Source organism: Sorex araneus, chromosome 3, assembly GCF_027595985.1.
Source record: "Sorex araneus isolate mSorAra2 chromosome 3, mSorAra2.pri, whole genome shotgun sequence".
Taxonomy (NCBI): Eukaryota; Metazoa; Chordata; class Mammalia; order Eulipotyphla; family Soricidae; genus Sorex; species Sorex araneus.
In genome coordinates, this window is record NC_073304.1 from 97,570,019 (window position 1) to 97,594,850 (window position 24,832).

The 24,832-nt window shown below is 41.0% G+C and overlaps 1 protein-coding gene across 4 annotated transcripts in view; it reads right to left on the bottom strand.

Moving 5' to 3' along the window:
* Positions 1–24,832, bottom strand: part of PEAK1 (pseudopodium enriched atypical kinase 1) — a 270,744-nt gene that overhangs the window by 44,563 nt on the left and 201,349 nt on the right. For all 4 annotated transcript variants that reach the window (XM_055130599.1, XM_055130596.1, XM_055130597.1 and 1 more), the window contains one exon: positions 9,505–9,698. In XM_055130599.1, the coding sequence (XP_054986574.1) occupies positions 9,505–9,698 (194 nt within the window). The remainder of the gene's footprint in view (positions 1–9,504; positions 9,699–24,832) is intronic.

Here is a 24,832-nt window from a genome sequence, read left to right on the forward strand (position 1 = left end):
TGAAGGGATGGGTGTTCGATCATTGTATAACTGAGACTTAAGTCTGAATACTTTGTAACTTTCCACATGGTGATTCAAAAAACAAAACAAAACAAAACATGTCTGTTATAGATAATGTTCAGGTCATAAAGGAGAAAGTCAAAATCTGTTGAGTAAAGGGAGACTTATAGATTTTCCTTAAAAATCAATGAACAGAGTTACTCAGTTACAAAGAGACTGAGAGAGTTAAAGTTATTAACTTTTCCCTAGCACTGCAAGCTCTTGATTTTTGCAGATAAAATTAGTAGTCAGGTAAACTACTGGAAACACAAGTGATATTTGTGTTTGAAAATTTGAGCTATACATGGGGAAAGCTGATGACTTGATTTAAAAGGAAATACATTTTGCCACTTCTTTGGTAAATAATTTTGGGTGCCAAATACTCTGCTAACTTCATTTTGGATTAAGGTATTATAGATCATAGTTAGGGTCACTGACTTCAACCTCTGTCTAGCATAACATCACTCTCTCTGGGGCAACCTTCCGAAAGAACTGTCAAATTGCATAAAGACCAAAGTAATTTTTGTAACCACAAAAGACAATACAAATCCTTCAACTGACTCTCTAAAGCAGTGCCAGCCAGGGGCTGGAGAGATAACAAGTGGGTAAGGCACTTGCCTTGCATGCAGCTGATCCAAATTCGATCCCTGGCACCATAGATAATTCCCTGAGTACTGCCAGGAGTGATCTCTGTGTGCAGTCAGGTGTAAGCCCTGAACACCACCAAGTGTGACCCCTTAACTAAAAAATAAACAAAGAAAGAAAGACAGAAAGAAAGACAGAAAGAAAGAAAGAAAGAAAGAAAGAAAGAAAGAAAGAAAGAAAGAAAGAAAGAAAGAAAGAAAGAAAGAAAGCAAGCAGTCACATCCAATGAAACTTTCTGTGAGAGAATATTCTGCCTCCTTATGTCCAATGCAGGGGTCACTCACCACCATGCAGTGATTGTGTACTTGACAAGTTCCACTAGTGAGACTGGGAATAGTGTTTTCTTTAGATTTGAATAAACTTAAATAGCCAGATGTGGCTAGCACCTACTGATTGGGTAGAGCAGCTCTAAATTCTAAGAATGAATCCACTTATAAACAAGACAAAATTCATTTTATTGACGGTAAGGACGAGAGGACAGGAACTCAAATTAATCCTAGCGTGTGATCGCTAACGTGAAAAGCAAACCAAGTGGTTCACAGAGGCCCTCTGCTTTCGGGGCATCAGTGCTCTTGCTGTATCACAGGGAAGCCATGGAACTCACTTGAGGCTGGAGGCCAGTGAAGATTCTGAAATTGGGGGTAGTCAAGGCTTATTTCAGTTGAGACTAAACCAAAAATTACCATTAATTTACGAAACTAAGAAATGGGACAATGACAAAACTAAAACCATGTCCCGTTCACCATAATTAGCAGCTTTTGGGGAACTGGATCTGTCCTGGGTTTTTGTCATTTGTCTTTCCTCTTCCAGTCCATCTTAGACACTGTGAGCTTCCATATCCTGCTTCACACCCATTGACACTAGATATGCTGCAGGAAAACCTCAGTTTTTCTGTATTCACAGACCACTGCCCTGCTCAGTAAGCATTCCTAATAAGCATCTGAAATTATTAGCACTTTGTTCTACATTTTCTGGCTAGCACAACAGTCAGTGGCAAGAACCACAGAGTGTTTGGGGGAGAAATAAAGAATCACAGTGACCAAGCACTTCTATTTACCTAGTACTTCCTTTGCCATCAACTCCACAAAGCAGATGTTAGTGACTTGTCCCTCATTTCAGACAAGGAACTTGAAGCTCAGGGATGAGTCATAGTTGACCCATGGTCATCAGTCTTGCAGGCAGTGACATGGCTGGACATGAACCTAAATTTGTCTATTTCCTAAACCTATGTTTCTCTCACTATTATAGTAAGCAGTTTGTTCCACCCACTCTATAAGATAATTTTCAGAAATAAATTTTACAAGAAGGATGGTAACACACAACTTTTTCTCTTGTTTCTTCCATCAGTCCATCTATCCTCTGTCTCCAAGAAAAAAAAAATGAATCACAAAAGCAAAGTGAAAAAAAGAAATATGAGTAAATACTGTATCAAGTATATAGAGTCCCAGAAGTCAAAACTTCTTTGTCTTAAAAAAAGGAAAAAAAGAAGAATTTTCTAAAACATGAAAAAGATCTATTGCTTTTATATCAAATTTGTTCCATTTTCCTTTTTTAAACACATAGATTTCTCCCATCCCCCTCCTTACCCGCTTCTTTCTCTTCCCCCATGCCTCTTCCTTTTCCTCTCTCAACTCTTGGGACATTACTCACTTATCCTCACCCTCACAGGATTCCCAAATGATGATTTGTCAAGAGTTTCTGTGGTTATCTACTTCTAATTCTTGCTGGTTTTAAAGAAATTGGATCTGAGCAGTTCAGTGACTTGCCAAGTGACACTTAATTGGTGACAGCCAGGGGGAAAATACAGTGCAGTTGACTTTCTCATGGGTGGACTGGCTGCCTTGATATGGTTCTTCCCAAACCTTCCCAGTCTTCTTCACTTTCTCAGGACCACAAAATGAACACATTTTTTGAGCATCAGTGTCACTGAAAGACATGCCTGTGGAATCACTCAGGGTGTGTGGAAGAAGCAGGCCCTGCATGGAGATGGAAAACTGGATAACTGCAGCCCTCTTGCTCCAGTGAGTTGAGCAATCCTAACTGCATGCAAATGCAATTCTGTTTTCCCTCATTCCCTTCCCTGAACCAGCCCTCCTACCCACCCCGACTCTGGGGCCCACCAGGAGCAACTTCCAGCTCTTTGCTCAGGAGACCAAATGGTACCAAGGTCAGCCTTAACCCCTGTAATATCTCTCTGGCCCTTCTATTTGTTAACTTCTAAATTTTGTATACTGTGGTGTACTTGCTGGAAAATAAAAGGTCAGAATATGATTTGATGAGTTTCTGTAGGTGAATGTCATCACAAAATAACTACATAAATATTTCTGTTGTTAAAAAAAAAAGTTTCTGTGCCACTGTTTCTTTTTTCTTTTTGGGTCACACCCGGTGATGCACAGGGGTTACTCCTCACTCATGCACTCAGAAATTACTTCTGGCGGTGCTTGGGGGACCATATAGGATGCTGGGAATCAAACCTGGGTCGCCCGTGTGCAAGGCAAATGCCCTACCCGCTGTGCTATCACTCCAGCCCCTCCTAGTCACTGTTTGCAGACATTCTTCCCCCATTTTTCTCCTTGGCCCTATCAACTATCAATCTATTCACTACGGAGGAAGTTTTGACTTCAGGGATTTTATATGATTGATACAATATTTACTCTCATTTCTGCTTTTCACTTAGCTTTTGTGATTCAGATATGTTTTTATGAATACCATTCTTCTTTTTGTTCTAAGCAGTATTCCTAAGAATAGCTATACCACAAATTGGCATTCACATATCAACTGATAGGCTTGTTCCATATGTGGCTATAAAATGTTCCCAAATTGGTAGGGTCAGTTTGCATGTCCACTAGCAGCCTTAAAAAATATATCCTAGCCGCTTTCAGCCCAGACAAGATCCCGAGTGGCCCCACATGAATGCCTCCTTCACTCCTGAATGACCATGATCCCGGAGGCCCACTTACTAACTTTGGCACCCAGCAGCTTCTTGCAGAAATGCCTCTAGACTGTGAACTAAGATATGGCCCCATGCTGCCCCAGGAAGGGAAACGTTTCTCTCTCTCAGCCTTTCCTTTTGGCGGTGGTTGGCGGCATGGTGACCGCCATCTTTTAGAGCCCACTAAACAGAGACATGAGCTTGCAGTGACTTGACTTCCGGCAGAAATTTCTCTGGACTTAATTACTAAAATACCAGAAATCCAAAGCCTCATATGCTCTTCATTCTCAGCAATGGAAAACAAATTATCAAATGATGCCTTTTCTGCAGGTCTGATTGTTGGGGGAAAATTCCAAATACTAATAGTGTGTTTTCTGCTGAAATATTGAATGTAATCAAAGTAAAGAGTAAACTAAAAATCATCAGCTGCACGGTTGGAGGGGGGAAGGAGGATGGGAGGTATACTGGGGTTCTTGGTGGTGGAACATGTACACTGGTGAAGGATGGGTGCTTGATCATTGTATGACTGAGACTTAAACCTGCAAGATTTGTAACTGTCCTCATGGTGATTCAATTATACACACACACACACACACACACACACATATATATACATATACATATACATATATATATATCCTAGTGGGTATTAATGGGTATCTTTTTTGGGGGGGAAAGGAGAGGACAGGTTGGGCTTTGGGTCACACCTAGCAGTCCCCAAGGCTTACTTCCGGCTCTGCTCTGCTTAGAGGTCACTCCTGGCTCTGCTGGGGAACCATTAGGAGTCAGCCACATGCAAAGTCTTACACCTCCTATATATTAGGTTTCTGACCCACTAGTGGGTGTCTTTGTATTAGTTTTAAACTAGCATTTTACTAATGATTAATTAGTAGATATAATATCATTTTTAATAAACCAAATATCTTTTCACATGCTTTTAGATATCCACATTTTAAAAAAGCTTCAGATCCATATTAAAAATTGGTTTTTGTCTTATTAAATTATATTTTTATTGACTGATTTTGGGGGGTACATCTAGGGGTACTGAAAGTTTACTGCTGGCTCTACACTCAGGAATCACTCTTAGCAGGGCTTGGGGTACCATATGGGGTGCTTGGGACTAAACCTAGGTCACTGAGTGCAAGGCAAGCATCCTACCCATTGTATTATCTCTCTGGCCCCATTAAATTATATTAAAAAAAGATAAAAATTAGCTACACAATAGTTTCAGACCAGTATTTTGTTAATATTTTCTGCCTGTGTTGATAATTCTTCTTAATAGAGTCTTGGAAAAGCAGAATTTTTCATTTCTTTTTAAATATAATTTTTCAAATTTTTCATTTTATGGTTTCTATGCGCTTTAAAAGAAGTTTGTGCCTAATTTAAGAAGGTCATGAAAATTTTGTCTGTGTTTTTTGAAGAAGTTATAGTTTTACATGTAGACCTATACTCATGGCCTGCTAATTATTCCATGTAGTGTGAAATAAGGTCTGAAGTTCATTTTTGCATCTCATGTCTAGTTATACCAGTACCCTTTGCTAATCTTAATAGCAATGCCCTTTGATATTTGGATTATAATTTTTATACTCTCCTGTCTTCTAATAAATGAACTGGCAATTCCAACAACTAAAAGGGAAGGAAAGTGAGAGAAAAACCAAGAGTAGCCTGGGAAGGATTTACATTTTCACAATACTGGGTTTTTCTGTCCATTAAAATGATAGATTTTTTTCATTTTTACTTAGGTTTTAAAATGTTCTTTGCAATGATTTATGTAACTTATTTTGTATATCTTCTTAATGTATTTTAGATATATTTTCTGACTGCAATCATGATATAAATGTCATGTATTTTGTACTTTAAATTTTCTGTTGTTTGAAGTATATAGAAATCATCCAATATTGATTTGCTATATTGATGTACATTTTGTAACTTTGATCACCATATTTTTTCTAACAGGTCTTTTAGTGATACCCAGGGATGTTTGATATAATGGTTATCTGTAAATAAACGCATGTATCTAGTTGAAAAAAATTAAAACTTCACATAAATAATTTACTGAAATTATTTTAAGGAGATTAGCCTAAAGATTGCTGAGTAATATATTTGCTACATTAGGGGAAAAATGAAAACTAAAAATAAAATTCCCTCAGTTTGTAGAAATGCTGAGATCACCCAAGTTACTCCTTAGCTATTACCTTACGTGCACTGTAAAACCTTTTCCAAGAAGCAAATAACCAAGGATTATATCCTATGGAGTCAAGTGCCATTTCAGTACAACAGAAAACAAGGCAGCAGTGTATAAACTTCACTGTCTGTAGCACTGTCACTGTCATCCCGTTATTCACTGATTTGCTAGAGTGGGCACCAGTAAAGTCTCCATTGTGAGACTTGTTTAACTGTTTTTAGCATATTGAATATGCCACAGGTAGCTTGCAAGGCTCAGCCGTGAGGGAAGGAGGGAGGAATTGAACCTGGGTAAGCTGCAGTCAGCTGCGTGCAAGGCAAACGCCCTCCCTGCTGTGCTATCGCTCCAGTCACCCACTCCAGTAACTCCAGAATATTTATCTGGACCGTGAATCTATATGGCAGCTGGTATGGGATGTGGGCGTGGCTGCTGGAGCTTCCAGAAGTACGAAGGAATGGGGTTGAGGGAGGGTTTCCCGACTCCTCTCTGAGAAGCTCCCCGAGTTCCCAGCCTGAAGATCAGTTTAAATTTTTAGCCTAAAATTTTTAGCCATTTTCTGCAGAGCTTACTTGTGAGGCGGTGGAGTTGGATGTTGGCAGGGCGGCGGCTGTGGGGGTGTGAGTGCATCTTTCTGGGCTTTGGTAGGGCAGGGATTCGGCACCTGCCCCTTCCCGATGGTGCCCCAGAATTTTCAGCCAGGAGATAGGGGTATCTGTGAATTTTTGTGGCTGGTTGACCCCTTCCGTGAGTCTCTAAGGCTGGGCCAATGGATGAGCTTATATGGAGGCCGCTGTGGGACATGGGTGTTTTTAGTTTGGAGTTTGTTTGGGGTCTGTACCTCATAGTGCTCAGGGCTGATTCCTGGTGGGGCTCAGGGGACCCTCTGCAGTGCTGGGGACAAAATCCAGGTTGGCCCTGTGCAGTGCAAATGCCTTCTAGTTGTTGAGTTTCCCTTTGGTTTTTCTTATTTTTTAGTTTCTGTTCTTGGGCCACACCTGGTGATGCTCAGGGCTTACTCCTGGCTCTGCACTCAGGGATCACTCCTGGTAGTGCTTGGGAAAGGCATGGGGTGCTGGAGATTGAACCCCGGTCAACTGCGTGCAAGGCAAGCACCTTCCCCACTATCTCTCCCTTCCACAATTGTTGGACTTTTGGTAAAGATGGTGTCAGGTTGGTAAAAACTTCACATATTTTTATTTTTTGTTTTATTTTTGGTTTCTGGGCTATAGTCAGAAACCAAAGCTCAGAGCTTACTCTTGGCCCTGTGCTCAGAATCACTTCTGGTAGGATTTGGGGGAAAAAACATAAGGGGTGTGGGGATTGAACCTGGGTCAGCCACATGCAAGGCAAGTGCCTTACCTTCTGTACTCTGGCTCCAGCCCTGCCTCACATACTTTTAAAAGTAAACAAGAGGTCAAGAGAAAGCTGTTTTACTGATGGGGCATTTCTAAACTAGTCTTCTGTTCATTTATTTTGTTTTCTGGGACACACCTCAGGGCTTACTCTTGGCTCTGTGTTCAGGAATCACTCCTGGCAGGGCTTTGGAGGTGCTGGTTTTCAAGCTATGGTTAACTGTGTGCAAGGCAAGTATTTTACTTGCTCTCCAGCCCTCTTTTTATAGTTGTGTTTCAAAGCAGATGACTAAAAATGAAGGAAAAACACCCCAAACCCTTATTCTTAAAAAAAAAATTCTTTTGGTATTTTTAAAATCATAGTCCAGTGGTTAGGACCATCTGTATTTTAATCTTAGTTCAGTTCTTGCAGGTTTTGTGACTTTAGGCAAGGCAGTCTGACTCAATTTATACCATTTCAGATAATAATTCCTAAGGTTGTTGTGAGGATTGAATGATCTAATATATGTAAGGCAATTAAAATATTCATAAAATAAAATATTCAGCATGTACTATTTTTTCTAATAGCCTATATAACTGAGATGACAGTAAGATAAAATAATTAACTTTAATTGATGTTGGCTAATGGGTATTTTTAAAGAAGCAATGCCATAAAATACCACATAATCTGTAAAATTAGTACATATTCTACTGACAACACCATGAGAGAAATGTTGATGTAAAATGAATGTTTGATATATAATATCAGATATTGCTGTCCTGTGTTGTCTAAGGCTATTTAGTAAATAATGTATTATTCAACTTATAATATGCCTAGTAAGATATAAAAGAATGGGAAGAGTTCAACGTGATGACTGAATACAAAAATCTAATTCAACTGAAATATATGCAAGACAGTTGCTTGGATAAATTGTAATAAGTTCTTCCCACCCACAATCATGATAGACTTCAAGGACTTCTAAGTCTTTCTTTGGAAGTTTTATTTTCAGAATGGGGGTTGTTATGATAGAGAGTATATTATAGCTTTTCTCCTATAGTTACTTCACTATTTGGATTTCTGGAAAACTCCTTTATTTCCAAATACTCTATCTAGCTCATCTCAAACGTGTTTTTTTCTTACAGTAATCTGAAGGGGAAAGACAATGAAGAAAGATGAAAAAACTAATATTCTGATATTAGATGCTATAAAGTTGCAAATAGTACAGGAGTTGGTCAGTGGATCATGCTAGAGCTCTCTGCTCGGGCCTGTGCCCCCCACTTCTTTCCCCTTGCCTGGAAAAGTAGACTCAGAAATTTTTTCCAGCCCTAGGCTTTGTTTCTCAGGAGGAAGGAAATTTATAACACACTCAAGGGAGAAAAATAGGTCAGATTCCTTGGGCATTAAGAAAGAAGAGTGAAGAGGATGGTTAGAAAATTGAAGAATCATTGCATTGGCAGGTTATCTAGCTCTTCACCATGCAGAATCTTCCTTCAATGATCTCTGAGATGGCCCCTCAGCTTCTGCCTAAACTGGGATAGGTCAGTGTCTTTACATTATCCATAGCTAATTAACCTCTAAGTCCTAAGTATCTTTATCTGTCCAGTGTTTCCCCTCTCGCTGTCTTAGCCGAGCCCTCTTTTGCCCTTTAAGTGGTCCTGCATTCATAGCTAAAGACCAGATTTCCAGCCACCCGGAAACTTTATCTCTAATCCATCCTCATATGGCAACCTGCAGAGTGAAGGCTCCAAAACACAAAATAAATCCCATTATTCCCCCCACTTAAAGCCCTTTGCTGGTTTGCTCTCACAAAGAGCTGAAATTCTCAGGTTTTAGTCTGAAACGCATTACCTCATCTAACTCCCCAGTTCAAATTTCAACAACACTACATCCTCATTCACTGAGAGTTTTACCTCTCCATGCTGCTGTTCATGTTGCTGCCTCTCGTCGAATATTCTCCCTTCCCCTCAACCAGGTAAATAAGTTTTGAAGTTATCTGCAGAAAGACATCCTTTGATGCCCCCTCCTGTGCAATATAAACAAGCCCTCTGTATGTATCTATCACTGAATTGCTCATATTATATTGAAACCATTAACAAGTTTATCACTTTCCCTCCAAGTGTAGACCTCAAGTCAGAACCTTAGCAGATGGTATAGGATTCATGGCAGCAGGTGTTTAATACATGCTTAGTTAACACAAAGGTATTTTCTGAAGTTGAGTTAAAATTTATAACTCCAACTGTATAACTGCTCCATTGAGCAATAAAAATGATCTCTCCAGGGAAACACAGCATTTGGCTAGTGCATGCAAAAAAAAAAATTATTTTTTAAAGGCAACGTTTAAATACTCCTTACATGGCATCTGTACACTTACCTAAGTTGCTGTATGTTGCACTACAGGGATTCAGATCCACAGGATCTGAAACGTCACCTTTTTCCTCTTCCCCTTCCAGTTCAGGCGAAGGCAGCGCTGGTGTGACGGAAGTACCACCCCCACCATCTTGCTTCGCAAGAACAGTTCTTGGATCCCGAGAAGGAAAGTCCTCCGTGACTTCATGTGGCACGTGACTAAAACAAATCAGATCACAGTCATATTGGCGTTCAAAAAGATTGCTAAAATTTAGGTACATAGTAGGCATAAATGTGCTCTAAATGGCGACCAGAGCAATAGTATAGTGGGTAGGACATTTGCCTGGCATATGGCCAACCTGGGTTGGATCCTCAGCATCCCACATGGTCCCCTGAGCACCTCCAGGAGTAATTCCTGAGTCCAGAGCCAGGAGTAACCCCTGAGCATTGCTGGGTATGATCAAAAAGTGAAAAAAAAAAAAAACACAGCGCCCCCCCCCCCCCATGTGCTATAAATGTAACAAACGGGCCTCAGTGTCACAATGTCAGAGTCCCAACATGTTTATCTGAATATAAAGCTGTCAGTCATGCAGACTGCAGAGGTGGTATGGGTGGCTCAGAGGAAAGCTTGAGAATAACAGTCAAGGAGTAGATCTTTTATTTCAAGTAGGAGGTAGTGATGGTGGTGGGAGAAGGAGCTGAATGGTTAAAGACATGGTTAATGACAAATATACCCAAGTATTTAGTAAAGTAGCATATTGACAATATGATAGTGTTCATCACTACAGAAGGCATTAAATATTTTATAGCATTTAATATGTAAGATTTACTATGTGCTAAATATTTATTAGAGTATTTAGGAAAGGATTATTAGTAAATTGATGTTAGTTGATCTAAGTAAGGAAGTTAAACTGAGGCCAGAGAGGTCTTACTGCTAAAGAGGACAGAAGTACCAACCTTTGCCTGGATGTGTACAGCAGGCAAACGAAAAAGAATATTTGACATTCTAGTTAATCTTATCTGTTAAGGTGAATCAGAAACATCCTGTCAGGTACATTTCAGAATATGGTCATCCATAACACTTCGTGTTTCCAATTTTACTTCACTGCCGCCTGCTCACTGCTTGGAGCTATTGTCCATCCTTTTCTCTGCTCCACCCAGCCTGAACTGTCAATTTCATTGCTACAAAAAGTACGAGATTTTTAAATACTTTCAGAGATTTTAAAGTCATTATCAATATCACTGGAGAAAACTGGCCTGTTTAGAAAATCTCACTGGACTGATCAATGAAATAAATTCAATATTAGGCATCTTTAGTGGTTTCTATATCTCCCAAAAGTGCTCCTATTAAGACTAGAATCTGAAGATGGGTAGAGAAGGGGGAAATAGGTGACTTTGGAGGCACAAGGAAAAGGGACAGGAAAAACAGAGAATAAGGAAGAGGGTCAGTGGATGTTACACTGTTTTAATTAAATCAGAAGTCACACCTTCACCAGATATTCTTCTTCCTTATTATTATTTTTTTAAGGGAGTGACTGGGAGGAGCACACCTGCTGATACTCAGGGGTTACTCTCAGCTGAGTGCTCAGGGAACACTCCTAGTGGTGCTCAGGGGACCATATGTGGTGCCAAGGATCAAAATGGGTTAGTCACATGCAAGGGATGCACTTTAACCTCTGTACTATCCCTCTGCACCTCCTTCCTTTTTATGGCCAAAGAGAAAGAAAGATTTTTCTATACTATTACATATCATTTCCGGATTTCCAATAGGGAGTGAATTATGGTGACATTTACAATTTGCTTTAAAAGAGGTACTTGGTTTGATCATGTGTCATCAGAACATCTATCACCTATGAGCTTGAGTGAATAGATCTAAAGGAGGAGTATCTTCTTATCAATCTTTCGTTATGGAAATTATGAATGTGCCTGAAAAGTGAAATAAGCCTTGAAGTCTTCTAGATATACAACTTCAGAAATATTCTTTTAAAGCTTGCAGAGCTAGAGGTATCTATGCTAGAAATACACAATGCTTTGGAAGGTCTATTATAGAAGCTGGTTTTGGGGGATTGTGGCAAGGTGGGAAGAAATCACTTTACTAGCAGCCAACAGAGTGGTTTATGTAAGGGAACCTCAACAGTAAAGCAAGATGTCTCTTCTTAGTTGGCTGCCATAGGTCATCAATTCCAGAGGAGCTCTGAACAAAGTGGCTCCTCATGATAACGGAGCCCCATGAAATAAATGTAATGTGAAGGGGCTCTACTTCCATATGCCAGCAAAGACAAAGCCAAGTGACACTTCAGAGACAGTAGCAGACACCACTTAGAGTCAAGACTGTAGATGACATATATGAAAATCTATCAGCAGCAGTATTGTAATTCACAGGGCAAAACCTTAAAAAAAAACCCACAAAAACCCCACCACTTGTAGAAGCAGACTGGTGGGTGGGTGGGAGGCAAACAGGAGTAGGGGACATCGGTGGAGGGAAGTGGACTCCGGTGAAGGGATCAGTGTTGAAATATTGTATGCCCGAAACCCACTCTCATGAATAATTCTGTAACTTCATGGTGATGAGAGAGAGAGAGCAGGCGGGGGAGAGGGAGGGACTAAGGGAGGGATCGAGAGAGAGGGAGGGGGAGAGACAGAGGGAGGAGGAGAGAGAGAGAGAAAAAGAAAAAAGAGACACAGAGAGAAAGATAGACAGAGGGAGGCAGAGGGACGGGGAGAGAGAGGGAGAGAGAGGGAGAGAGAGAGAGGGGGAGAGAGAGAGAGAGAGAGAGAGAGAGAGACACTGTGGATCACAAGTAGTTATCAACATGCTTCCAGAGAAGGAAAAGGATCTTTGCTGGCAGAAAGTTAACATAAGCCATTTCTGATTTGAAAGCAATAAATATAAAGTGATTAAAAAACATCAGGACGCCTTAAGAGGAAGAATATGAAACCTCCAGGCATTCTTTTATGATAAAGTCAGCTTGAGTGGTTGCTTTAAAAAGCTGTTTTTAGGCTCCTAATCTCTGTAGCCCTGTTCTCATCTCTTTCCTTTCTTCCTTCAATTTCCTCATTATTCCTAAAAGAAAGCTCTCTTTTGCATTTGTCCAAAAGGATTGGTGAAGGCTGGTTCAAAAACTATGATGACCCCAGTGGGTCTGTTTTCCTCCCAGGGAATGGACTATTTTTAGTGGGCTCCAACTACTGTGAAGACCACTGAAAGCCGTGCCATTAAATTGTGAGCAATTCCTTGAGCCTGTTTCTACAAAGAGGAAATGTAGTTCTGTCCTCTTAAGGGCTTCTCATAACAAAATATGGAACCCACAGAAGTAAGAAACATTGAAGACTCACCCACTATACTCACTCATACAAGTCCCCATTAGAGGAAATTCCACACAGTTTTCTTCAGTCTGTTAATTACATTCTGCAGCTCTTATGAACTACAGATCCCACTGAGTTCTGGAGAGCCACAAGTTGGGTAAGATACAACAGGCTCAAATTCTGCATCTTTATATCACACTGCACCTTGACCTTTATCTTCGGGGTTGGGCTGGGAAATATGCCAGATTACCTTTGGGGAGCTAGGCAAAAGCAAAAGCTAGTTTTTATTAACTCCATAAGTACAACTTTTGTTCTATGTCTTTGATTTTCTTTGTGGGCCACATTTGGCAATGCTCAGGGGCTACATTCCACTCTTGGGGGTTGCTCTCGGTGATGCTCAGAGGACCATGTGGTGCCGGGGAATGAGGCTGGATCTCCTGCATGCAAAGTGTATATATGCTGGCAGCCTGTTGAGCTCTCTTTATGACCCTCTTATAAAGATTATATTCATTTAAAATTAACGTGCTTAGTATATTAAATTAACAACCGAAATAAATGCCAACTTAAGGAACTATGCCAAGAGAGTTGATAAGAGTAAAATCATGGGTGTTAAGATTTTAATCTGCATCTACAGTGGCAGGAATAAAAAGATCTCAAAAACTGCCACAGTGGGTAGGGCGTTTGCCTTGCACGCAGCTGACCTGGGTTCGATTCCTAGCATCCCATATGGTCCCCTGAGCACCACCAGGAGTAATTCCTGAGTGCAGAGCCCAGGAATGACCCCTGTGCATTGCTGGGTGTGACCCAAAAAACAAAACAAAAAAATTGCAACAATGGTCACATATTGTTTGTTTGAGGGGTCACACTTAGCTATTCTCAGGGCTTATTCCTGATTCCCTCAGAGATCATTCCTGGGTAGCTCAGGGGACCATATGAAGGTTTAGGATTGAGCCCAGGTGAGCCGTGTCCAAGGCAAGCTGTATGCTTGATGCTTGAGGGAAAAACAGCTCCTTGTATAACTAAAGTGGAAAAGAGAGAGTGGGCAGGAAATGAAGAAGTTTTGAGAGGCCAAGTTTAGTTGTATTAAAAGGCTGTGATAATATGCTATGATTAAAAGATGAAAAGGTACTAAGGACAGCATCCGAGATGGTTGAACCAGTCACTATACATAAACTACACAAACCTTCCAGAAAGAAAGTAAAACGAAATTTTTTTTTTGTTTTGGTTCTATGGCAGCATTCAGGAGACCATAACGCAACGCCAGAGATGAGACTCAGGTTGGCCATGTGCAAGGCAACTACCTTACCTAATATCCCTACACTCTAGTGGTCAAATTCATTCTGAGAGAAACAAAGTTTGAGGGGCGGGATGGAGGGGAATGATGAGGTTTACTAGAATGAACACAGGAGCATAGGTGGAGGATCTGGAGCACCTGGACAGTGGCAAAGGGAGGTAATGGTCTGAATTCAGAAAAGTCAATCAACAAACAGAGGAAGGTCAGGGCAGAGGGGACATAGTTGGAGGGCCACAGGCACTATGGAGGTGGAGTTCATGTGCGGCAACTTTGTACATCAGTGGTATCAGCTCAAACACTATGGAATCCTACTGTTTAAACCAGGACAGTACCAATATCATTAAAAAACAGATTATGACAAATTTATGAAGGAATATAATTCTATACCATAATTTGAATTTTTAAAAAATATTTAGATGTGAGTTCAGAAAATTCTCCCTAGTATTAAAATGACACTTTCCAAATATAGGCATTACCTCCTAAAGATAGCTTACCATTACCGTGTAACTATAAAATTTATTATTTATTAATTTATTTTTGGGTTGGGGCTATCTTTGGCAGTATTTAGAGGCTATTCTGGTTTTATGGTGCAGGAGTGACCTTTGACCATGCTCAGGGGACTATATGTGTGTTGGGGATTTGAATCAGGGTCACCCAGATGCAAAGCTAGTGCCTTATCTCCTGCATTATCTCTCTGACCCTCAATGGGAAATGTTTAAAGTAGTATATAATGAAGAAAACATCAAAATGCAAATTAAAGACTGAGAAATAGTACAGGGTTTATGGTGCTTGCCTTGTACCCCAATGATGCCAGTTAGAATCCCTGGCACCACATACAGTCCCCCAAGTACTTCCAGGGTCACTCCTGATGTAGAGGCAGGAAGAGTCCCTTTGTATCTTCAGGTGAGGCTAATCCCCCAAAATAAAGAAACAAAAGCAAAATAAAAAAAGGGGAATCACGAGGATCCAGGTTTAATTTCCCAATTGCATTGATCTTATGTTCAAACTAAATGACCACATCAGGAAGAAGATAATGGAGAAAAGGAAAATTTCCCCCCTTCTATCCATGAGATAGTTTTTAAAAAGTCTTTGTTTTGAGTTATGCCCAGTGGTACTCAAGGCCTATTCCTGGCTCAGCACTTGGGGTCACTCCCAGCACAGTGCTTGGGGAACCATGTGGTGCCCGGATTGGACCTGGTACCCATACACCACCACACACCGTGCCTCGCCCATGCAAAGCCTACACTCTGGCCCCTTGAGCTATCTCCTAAACCCCATAACAATTCTTCAAAATGAAATTACAAGAAATCTACTATAATTTCTAATACACCATATCTTTAAAGAGCAAATAATGTTAGGGTATTTGGATTTTTTTCTAAATAGGTACAATTTGACATTCATTACTGTAAAACAAAACTGTTAACTTACAAAGGGCCCACAAGGAGGAAATTATTATGGCTTTTCTGTTACCAAAATTCATATAGAAATAATCCCGGGGGCTAGAGCAATAGCATAGCAGGTAAGGCATTTGCCTTGCATGTGGCCAACCCGGGTTTGATTCCCAGCATCCCATATGATCCCCCGAGCACTTCCAGGAGTAATTCCTGAGTGCAGAGCCAGGAGGATAGCTTGGGTGTGACCCAAAAAGAAAAAAAAAATCCCTAGTTCTATAATGCAATGGAGAGGCGATAACTATGGCATGGCCACCTACCAAGTTGAGTCACACTGTGACTTTGGCTGGTCTTTTCTTGGACCCTCCACATCCATTTTGCTTTTATTAGGGAAGATAATACATACTTGACTATGTCTCACCCTCTTCAATGAACTTTTCATTAATGACCAGCTTCTAATTGAGACTTGGTATCCTTGACCTCACACTTAAAAAAAAGTCACATCACAATATTCACAAACACATCTCCTTTTTCCTGAACATGGAGAATGAACTAAAAAAAAAAGCATTCAAAGGAAACTAACTTTGTTACAGATTTGTCTGTAATACAAATGAATCCCTCAGTAAGGTTACAGATCACCCGTCTGCAATATTAATACGTAATTCAAAGCTGCGGAAACAGTCTCCTGCGGGAAGCTCACTTGGCTTACACAAGTGGGAGGATTAATCATTACACCATCAAATGAAATAATCCTTTTTCTTTCTTGGCAAATTTTTTTGGAAAGATTTTTGTAAAAATTCTGTTAAATGTCTGAAGATACATAACAAAAAAAGGCAAATCGAATTCCACATGAGAATACACTAAAGCTCTTTACATGTCCAAGAATTACCAATTTTAGTTCAACTTTATCTTCAAATTCAGCTACCCTCATTCAGCTTCAGAAGGGACAGTAAACGAAATCAGGCTTCTATAGAAACCACCTGCCTCATGGGCCAGTGATGCTCTGAATTCCCATTTGCTAGCTGCTACTCTTCAGCACAGCAGTCACATCTGCTTTTCTAGTTACCCAAGACAACCAATAAACAAATGAGTGCTTTTTATTTGGTACTTTTTTTTTTTGGTTTGAGGCCACAGCTGCTCCTGGCACTGTGCTCAGGGATCACTTCTGGAGGGGCTCAGGATACATATGAGGTGCCAGGCATCATCAAACCTGGTTGGCTGCTTGCAAAGGTCTTACCCGATGTACTATCTCTCTAGTCACAGGTGTGTGTGTGTGTGTGTGTGTGTGTGTGTGTTTGTATGTATGTATGTATGTCTGTGTGTGTCTGTGTTGAATCTCCTTTACCCCTGAAAATTAATTTGAAGCACATCAGAAACAGTAACTTGTGGGTTTGCTACTGGTTTCCAGACCAGCTTATTTCTGGAGTTGCTAGGGGTAACAGACCTTTCGAGCAAATAGGGTGAGCACCAACACATGAGGAAGAGAGTTCAAAGCTATCATATCCCACACCTTTAATCTATTGGAAAGGGGGAAAAGTCCATTTCTTTCTGCTCTCTTCTTTCTAGATCCCCCCCACTGAGGTGACATTTCTTAATCTTCTCTTTGCTTTCCAGGTCATCAACTTGATGACCTGGAAAGCAAACCTTACACTTTCCAATTATTGGCATTCCTAGGTAGAAAAGTGTTGTGTCCACAAGATCACTATCTTAGTGTCCCCCAATTTTCCACTAAGCCTTTTGTAGTCTTTAAGTGAAAACTTCAAACTTCTTATCCTAAAGTGAGATTAACCTTTAACTGAGATCTGATGAGTTCCTACTAATATATCTAACAGAGTCTGGTCAAACAAGGTCGCTTGTACTGGTGTAAATAAAAAGTGCTCAATCTTGGGATGGGAAAGACTGATGGTCTAACTACACAGTTCCCTCTCTTCCTCCACACTTTTTTTTTAAAACAGATATGAAGAGCAAATTAAAAGTGTCTTCAAGGCACCATACTACAAGACAGAAAAGTAGATAAAAACAAAGGCCACTGTAAATCACTGTCATTTCCATAATACTAAGAAAAATGACTTTTTTAAAACCCCTGTGAAATACGAAGTCAGAATGACGTTTGTGCAAATTAACAGAAAAGATAATCTTGGAAGAGGACAATAAAATAAGTTTGTCCTTTCCAATAACAGAGAAAGAATATTACCATTTGGGCCTTGTTTCACTTCTAAAGAATGAGGCAAGATATGGATGGACATTTCCTGGAAGGAGCAAGACAGATACTAGAAAACACTCAACAGCTCTCTCCAGCAGGTCTACGGCAGTTATGGAGTAGCCCTTCTTTGGTCTGAGACTTTCTCCGCAAGCTTTGAAGCACTGGGGAAGTAAGTCAGCACCATTTCCCACTTGACTTTCGCCTGCAATAGCCTGTCTGCTGAGGGGGGATGCTGGAAGATGATGTGTACTTCACTCTCACAAACACTGCTGCTCACGGAGGGAAAGGAGGGAGGGAGCTAAACTGCTCAGAACCTGCTCCGCACTGTGCAAGACACGATTGTCATTGTACAGAGGAGCTGAGATGGGAAGGAGTGGAATTAGTTACTAAATGATACATATACCTAAGTGGCAGAGTCAAGTTCCCATCCAACTCTTTCCACCACAAGTTTGCTTCACTGTGAAAACTCGACTGTAAATGAAATGATTATGAAGATGTCAGAGATGTACTTTACTTTGAAAGAAGAAATCCTAAAGAAGTCATTAACGTTTCAAAATAAATGTTTTAAATTGGAGCTGCTCGGGTACAGGAAGACTACAGATATTTGGCTGTTTAGTAAAATCACCATCAGCTTTACACGTGCTGAGTATTAGGCACAGTGCTTAACTCTATATCTCCTGTAATTTGTATAACACCAAATAATAATAGTAGTCAAAACTTACCCAGTACTGATCTAAGCCATGTTTCTCCAACATGGCATGACTGACTGTTTTTTTGTTTGTTTGTTTTTGTTTTTGGCTACACCTGGTGGTGCTCAGGGCTTATTCCTTGAGTGTCCACTCCTAGTGGTGCTCAAAAGACTATATAGGATCGTGGGGATAGAAAGAGGGTTAGCTGCATGCAAGACAAACGTCTTCTGGCTGTACTCTGGCTGACATTTTGAACCAGATAACTCCTTGCTATGGAGGGAGGTCCTAGGCAGAGTCAGATCACACTAGCATTTCTTGTCCCTATGCACTTGATATTGGAATCATTCAACTTCCCAGCTGTGACAGTCTCCAGACATTGCCATGAGATGGGGGGCAACCCCTTCCCTTATGTTTCAATCCCATTAAATAAATTACTTTAAATCTTACAACAACTACCTATGTGGATTTCTATTTGACAAATGACAAAATTATAGCATTTGTCTTGGATAACAGCAATGAGTAGACAAAGATTCAAGACCAGCAGCTCATCTTGAGAGTATGCTCTTAATCAATATTTCTCAAACGGGGGCCATAGGGTCCCCTGTGGGCCTCCAGGGTATTCCAAGGGGTCCATGGGTGAAAAAATTCCATAAATGGGGGGAGGACAGTTGGAAAAAGGTTGAAACACAGTGGTCAAAATAACTATACTATTCACTATTCTGCCTACAAGTTTGCAGATTGGGAATGGAAAAGCACAGCTAAAGTAACTTTCCAGAAAGCTCAAGACAACAGGGCTAAAGTAGGATTCAAATCTAGGTCTGAATACTTCAAAGTCTATGTCAAAAATATTATGCCAACTGTTATCAGACATTAATGTGCCTAAGACTTTGTAGCTTGTTAAAGATGTAGACAGCGGCTCCCACTTCTGGAGATTAATCGGGAGGGCTTAGGAATCTGTATTTATATAACTATCTCAGGTGATTCTGACACAGTTGGTCCTAGAGAGTCATATTCTAAAAATGATCTTTTCTTTCTTTCTTTCTTTCTTTCTTTCTTTCTTTCTTTCTTTCTTTCTTTCTTTCTTTCTTTCTTTCTTTCTTTCTTTCTCTCTCTCTCTCTCTCTCTTTCTTTCTTTCTTTCTTTCTTTCTTTCTTTCTTTCTTTCTTTCTTTCTTTCTTTCTTTCTTTTCCTTCCTTCCTTCTTTTTTTGTTTGCTTTTTGGGTCACATCCAGTGATACCCAGGGGTTACTCCTAGTTCTGCACTCAGGAATTACTCCTAATAGTGCTTGGGGACCATATGGAACACCAGGGATTGAACCTGGGTCGACCATCTGCAAGGCAAATGCCCTACCCATTGTACTATTACTTCAGTCCCTCTCTTTCTTCTTTTTGGGCCATATCGGGTGATGCTCAGGGGTTACTCCTGGTTCTGCACTCAGGAATTACTCCTGGCAGTGTTTAGGGGACTATATAGGATGCTGGGGATTGAACCTGGGTTGTCTGCACACAGAATAAGTGCTGTACTACCTCTCCAGTCCCTAAAAATGATTTTTCATTGCTTCCCTCCCCCTCAAGAACAGAATGATACAAAAGGTGCAAGGTGTAAAAAACACACAAGGCATTTTTGTTTGTTTGTTTTTGGGTCACACCCAGTGGTACTCAGGGCTTACTCTTGGCCTTGAGCTCAGAGATCACTCCTGGGGGACCCAGGGGGTCATAGGGGGTGACAGAGATTGAAGCAAGGTCAGCCATATGCAAGGCAAGTGCCAGACCTGCTCTGATATTGCTCTGGCCACACATGAAGTTTTTAAGCAAAAGAAACACTAGCACTCATCAATGATAAAAAAGAAAAGGGGAAATAAAATAATTTCTAAATAGACACAGATGAGGGATTCATAATAGGTTATTTAAAAAAAAAATTGGAGGCGCCCAAAGAGATAGCTCAGTGGACTGGAGTGCATGCATTACCTGCAGGAGGCCTGGATTAGATTCCAGGTACTTCATGGTCTCTCTGCTAAGCAGCAACTATTGCAATTCCTGAACATAGAGCTGGAGAAGCCCTTGAGCCTCGCCACGTATGGCCTTCCACTACAACACAAATAAATAGAAAACCTACAGCGCAGCAAAAGAAGGGGTGAGGTGAGGAATGAAGCGTAAGACTAAGCCTCACTTTTGAGGTACATTCTTAGAATATAAATATATAAAATCAATGAATCTGGGCACTAAAGGGTGGTGAGGAATGCCTCCCCACAAAGGCAGAGGAAGAGGGCAGTTTTCTTGATGCAGCCTGGAGATTTTATCCATGAGCCAGCAGCAGAGAGCAGGCTGGGCCAATTGATTCCTCAGGCTACTTCACTCCCTGACAACCAGAAGCGGGAGGGTGGAGGTTGGGCGAGGGGGGGAAGGGGGGAGGGGAGAATGGCTCTCATTACATCAATGTGTTTTTGTAAGTTATGATGATTACATCAATCATAACTATTCTTTTCAGGCAAGTCTTTCCTCCTTCTATTAACAAATCACCAGGGAAGAGGCATCATTTAAAAAGAAACTGCTTGTACTAGAATGAAACGGTTAAATATCACTTGATGACTCTAATCAATAATCTACTGCCGTTATGTTAAATAATCACTGACTGAAACTGTGGCCTAGAGGTCTGAAGACAGGCATAAAATTAGAAGCTCAAATTTAATTTCAGTTACCAAAGATACCCTTCCCGTGATTCATCTAGAAAATGGGTGTAGTGGCATTTACAGGATATGTATTTATTAGGAAACTCACATAAAGTGCTCTTAAGAGACTGTGCAACTATGGCAGTGTAGAGTACTTCAAGAAGGCTTGAAAGGTCAGCGAATCAGCTCATACCATAATGGCTCTTACTGGTCACAGCTATGCCGGCTTTGTACTCGAGCTGACTCTAAAAGCCACAGTTAAAACAAACTCAACAATTACCACCCAGAGAACAATAAATATTATTTAGGAGTAGAAGAATTTCTGAGCTCAGAGTCTGGTTCTAAGACCTAGTTGCAGAATGCCCCTAGGTTGTCGAGGAGACTTTTGTCCTCACATTTTCTCAAAACAAGGAAGACTGCGCAGCCAGAGCTGTTGGGACAACTTCAGGTTCATTAGCCAAACCAAGAAAATTAATCCAGGGTCTGAAGCGATAGTACAGCAGGTAGGGCATTTCCTTTGTAACGCCCTATCGCTTTGTAAAGCGATAGTACAGCAGGTAGGGCAAACCCAATGCTGCCGACTTGGGTTTGATCCTCAGTGTCCTATTATGGTCCCCTCAGCATCACCAGGAGTAATTCCTGAGTGCAGACCCAGGAGTAAACCCTGAGCACTGCTGGGTGTGGCTCCAAAACAAACAAATAAAAAATTCAGTAAGTAGAGAATTTTAAGTTTGATTTACCTTGGAGGTTATGAGACTCTAAGTAAATTATTTACTTCTGTGGTGTTAAATCACTCAAAAGGGCTTTCCCTTTTAAACTATCTGAATTCCACTTCCACTCCCATGACAGAGTGCATAAACATTACCTTTCTACATCATTCTGTGTTTAGGATGAGAAGTGAGATATTTATTTATTTTCTTTGGGGCCACACCTAGCTATGCTTGGGGCTTACACATGGATCTATTTGTAAATCAAATTTTCTTGGTTACTTTTACTGTTTGGGGCTGAAGCGATAGCACAGTGGGTAGGGTGTTTGCTTTGCATGCAGCCGACCCGGGTTTAATTCCTCTGTCCCTCTTGGAGAGCCTGGCAAGCTACCAAGAGTATCCAGCCCGCATGGCAGACCCTGGCAAGCTCCCCGTGGCGTATTCGATATGTCAAAAACAGTAACAACAAGTCTCACAATGGAGACATTACTGGTGCCCACTCGAGAAACTCAATGAACAGGACACTGCTGTTTAACAGGACCATCTTAAGATGGTCTGCATTTAAAGGGAGTCTTGAAGTAAAATTTCATGATCAACTATATAAACAAGGCAATCAGAAAGAGAGGAAGCCACAATAACTAGAGGCTCATGAGCAAGAGGATGAGATTAGACAGGTAGGCAGAGTTCAAATGTTTTAAAAAGAACACTTAAAAAATGTATTTTTGTTTGTTTGGGAGTCATAACTGGAGGTTGTCAGGGCTTATGCCTGGCTCTGCACTCAGGGACCACTCCTGGTGGGGTACAGGGGTATCAGGAATTGAAACCAGGTTAACCATATCTGAAGCAAGTGCCTTACCTGCTGTATTATCTCGCCAGCCATGACACTTACCTCTTAAAGAATACACTACAGGAATACAACTTTAGGCGAGAATCATTTTAAACTTTGGTGTCGAAAGTAAATTTCTTTTTTTTTTTGGCTTTTTCGGTCACACCTGGCGATGCACAGGGGTTACTCCTGGCTCTGCACTCAGGAATTACCCCTGGCCGTGCTCAGGGGACCATATGGGATGCTGGGATTTGAACCCGGGTCGGCCGCGTGCAAGGCAAACGCCCTACCCGCTGTGCTATCTCTCCAGCCCCTTGAAAGTAAATTTAGAAGTGGTCAGCTATTGTTATGCCAAGCTAGATGCTTTATAGTTATCTATTTAGCTCTCAGAGTGTTTCTCTTTGAGGTAGGTTTACTATTACTACTGTACAGGTTTGGAAACTTCACTTAGGAGAAAGTTTAACTTTGGTTAAGTCAAAAGTCTGTACAACTACCAGTAGTAAAATTAAAATTCAAATATCACCCTGTTTGACTCTAGTGCTTGTCTTTTTATCACTCTGCAATATTTGCAGGAAAGGAAGGCAGGCTAATGCTTGTACAAATGATAGAGAAGGGTCCAGGATATAGTAACAGTAGGTAGGGCACTTGCCTGGCATGCCTCTGATTCACGTTTGGTTCCCAGGACAACATGGTCCCCCCAGCATCTCGAGGTGCATCCCTGAAGCACTGCTGGCTGTGGTTTAAAGGCCTCCACTAGTGCTATCGTGGCCTGGTATCCCCAGAATCACAAAGCCTGAGCAGCACTGCATCCTTGGTCCTTGCACAAATTTTCGGGCTTAGTTGGCTGATAATTGCTGGCGCGGAACCCGGACCTCCTGAGCACTGTTCTGGAAGCCCTCCACCCGCAAATGATAGTAAAGAAATTCATTGCTGTCACAGACGAGACTATTAACTATCTATCTTTTTTTTTTTTTTATCTAACTATCTTAATCTAAACAACCACATAAAAACGATGACTATGGAAACATTCCTGAATCAACACTTTACTAGTTAGGGCTGGAGAGATAGTCCAGGGAAAAGGCACGTACATTGCATGCGGCTGATCTGGGTTTGATCCCCAGCACCCAGTTATGGTCCCCCTAACCCTTGAGAACAGTCAATAATAAGCCCAGAACACAGCTGGTGTGCTCCCACTAAAAAAAAAAAAATTTTTTTTACTAGTATCCTTGTCACAAGTATTTTATTTCCCAGTTCTTTCTTTCCCTCTCCCTCTTCCTTAAAAACTGTGTCCTCTACAAGAAAAAGGGCAAAAAAATACTTAATATACTGTACAAGGCTTTCACAGTCTGAGCAGTTCACAAACTTTTTGTCCTCAAACTCCTTTAAATATTATTGAAAAGGCTGAGGAGAGAGCTCTTGCCTTGCACTTAGCCAAAAACCCTCTGTTAGGCCTCAAGCATGGCATATGTTCTCCCAAGCACTGCCAGGAGTGATCCCTGAACACCCTGAGCACAGGGCCAGGAGTAGCCCTGAGCACTGCTGGCTGTGATGCCCAAACAAACAAAAATACTGAGAACTCTGTTTAATGCCGATTTACTCACTTTTGGGGGAGTGATCCTGACCCACTCCACATATACATTTTGGGGAAGCATTTTTTAGATTGAGGGCAGTAACACGACTAATATTTTATTTTATTCTTTATCATTTGGGGGTGCTTTGGAGCTATACTCAGTGGTGCTCAGGAGTTACTGCTGTAACTGGTGACTGCGGAGGTGCCCACATGTTCTGAGGACTGAACTGGGGTCCACTGTAGGCAAGTGGACTTTCACTTCCTATACTTTTTCTCCCACCCTACTAACATTTAAGTTTATTCATTTATTTTTATTGAATTATTGTGAGAGCATTACAAAGTTGTTCAAGATCGGGTTTCAGTCATACATGTTCCAACACCCATCCCTCCCTCCATCAGTTTAATTTCCCAGCACTGATGTCCCCAGTTTCCCTCCCACCCATGCTACTAACATTTTATAGCAATTAATGTGCCTGACTCTGCACTATTATATGGGCTTTTGTTTTTGTTTTGTTTTGGGGGCCATACCTGGCAGTGCTCAGGGTTGATTCCTGGCTCTGCATTCAGAAATCACTCCTGCTGGGGCTCAGGGGACCATATAGGGTGGGGGATTGAACCCTGGCTGGCCATGCAACACAAGTGGTGCACCCACTAAACTATCTTTCCAGCCCTATATGTTTTCCTATGAATGGTATTAT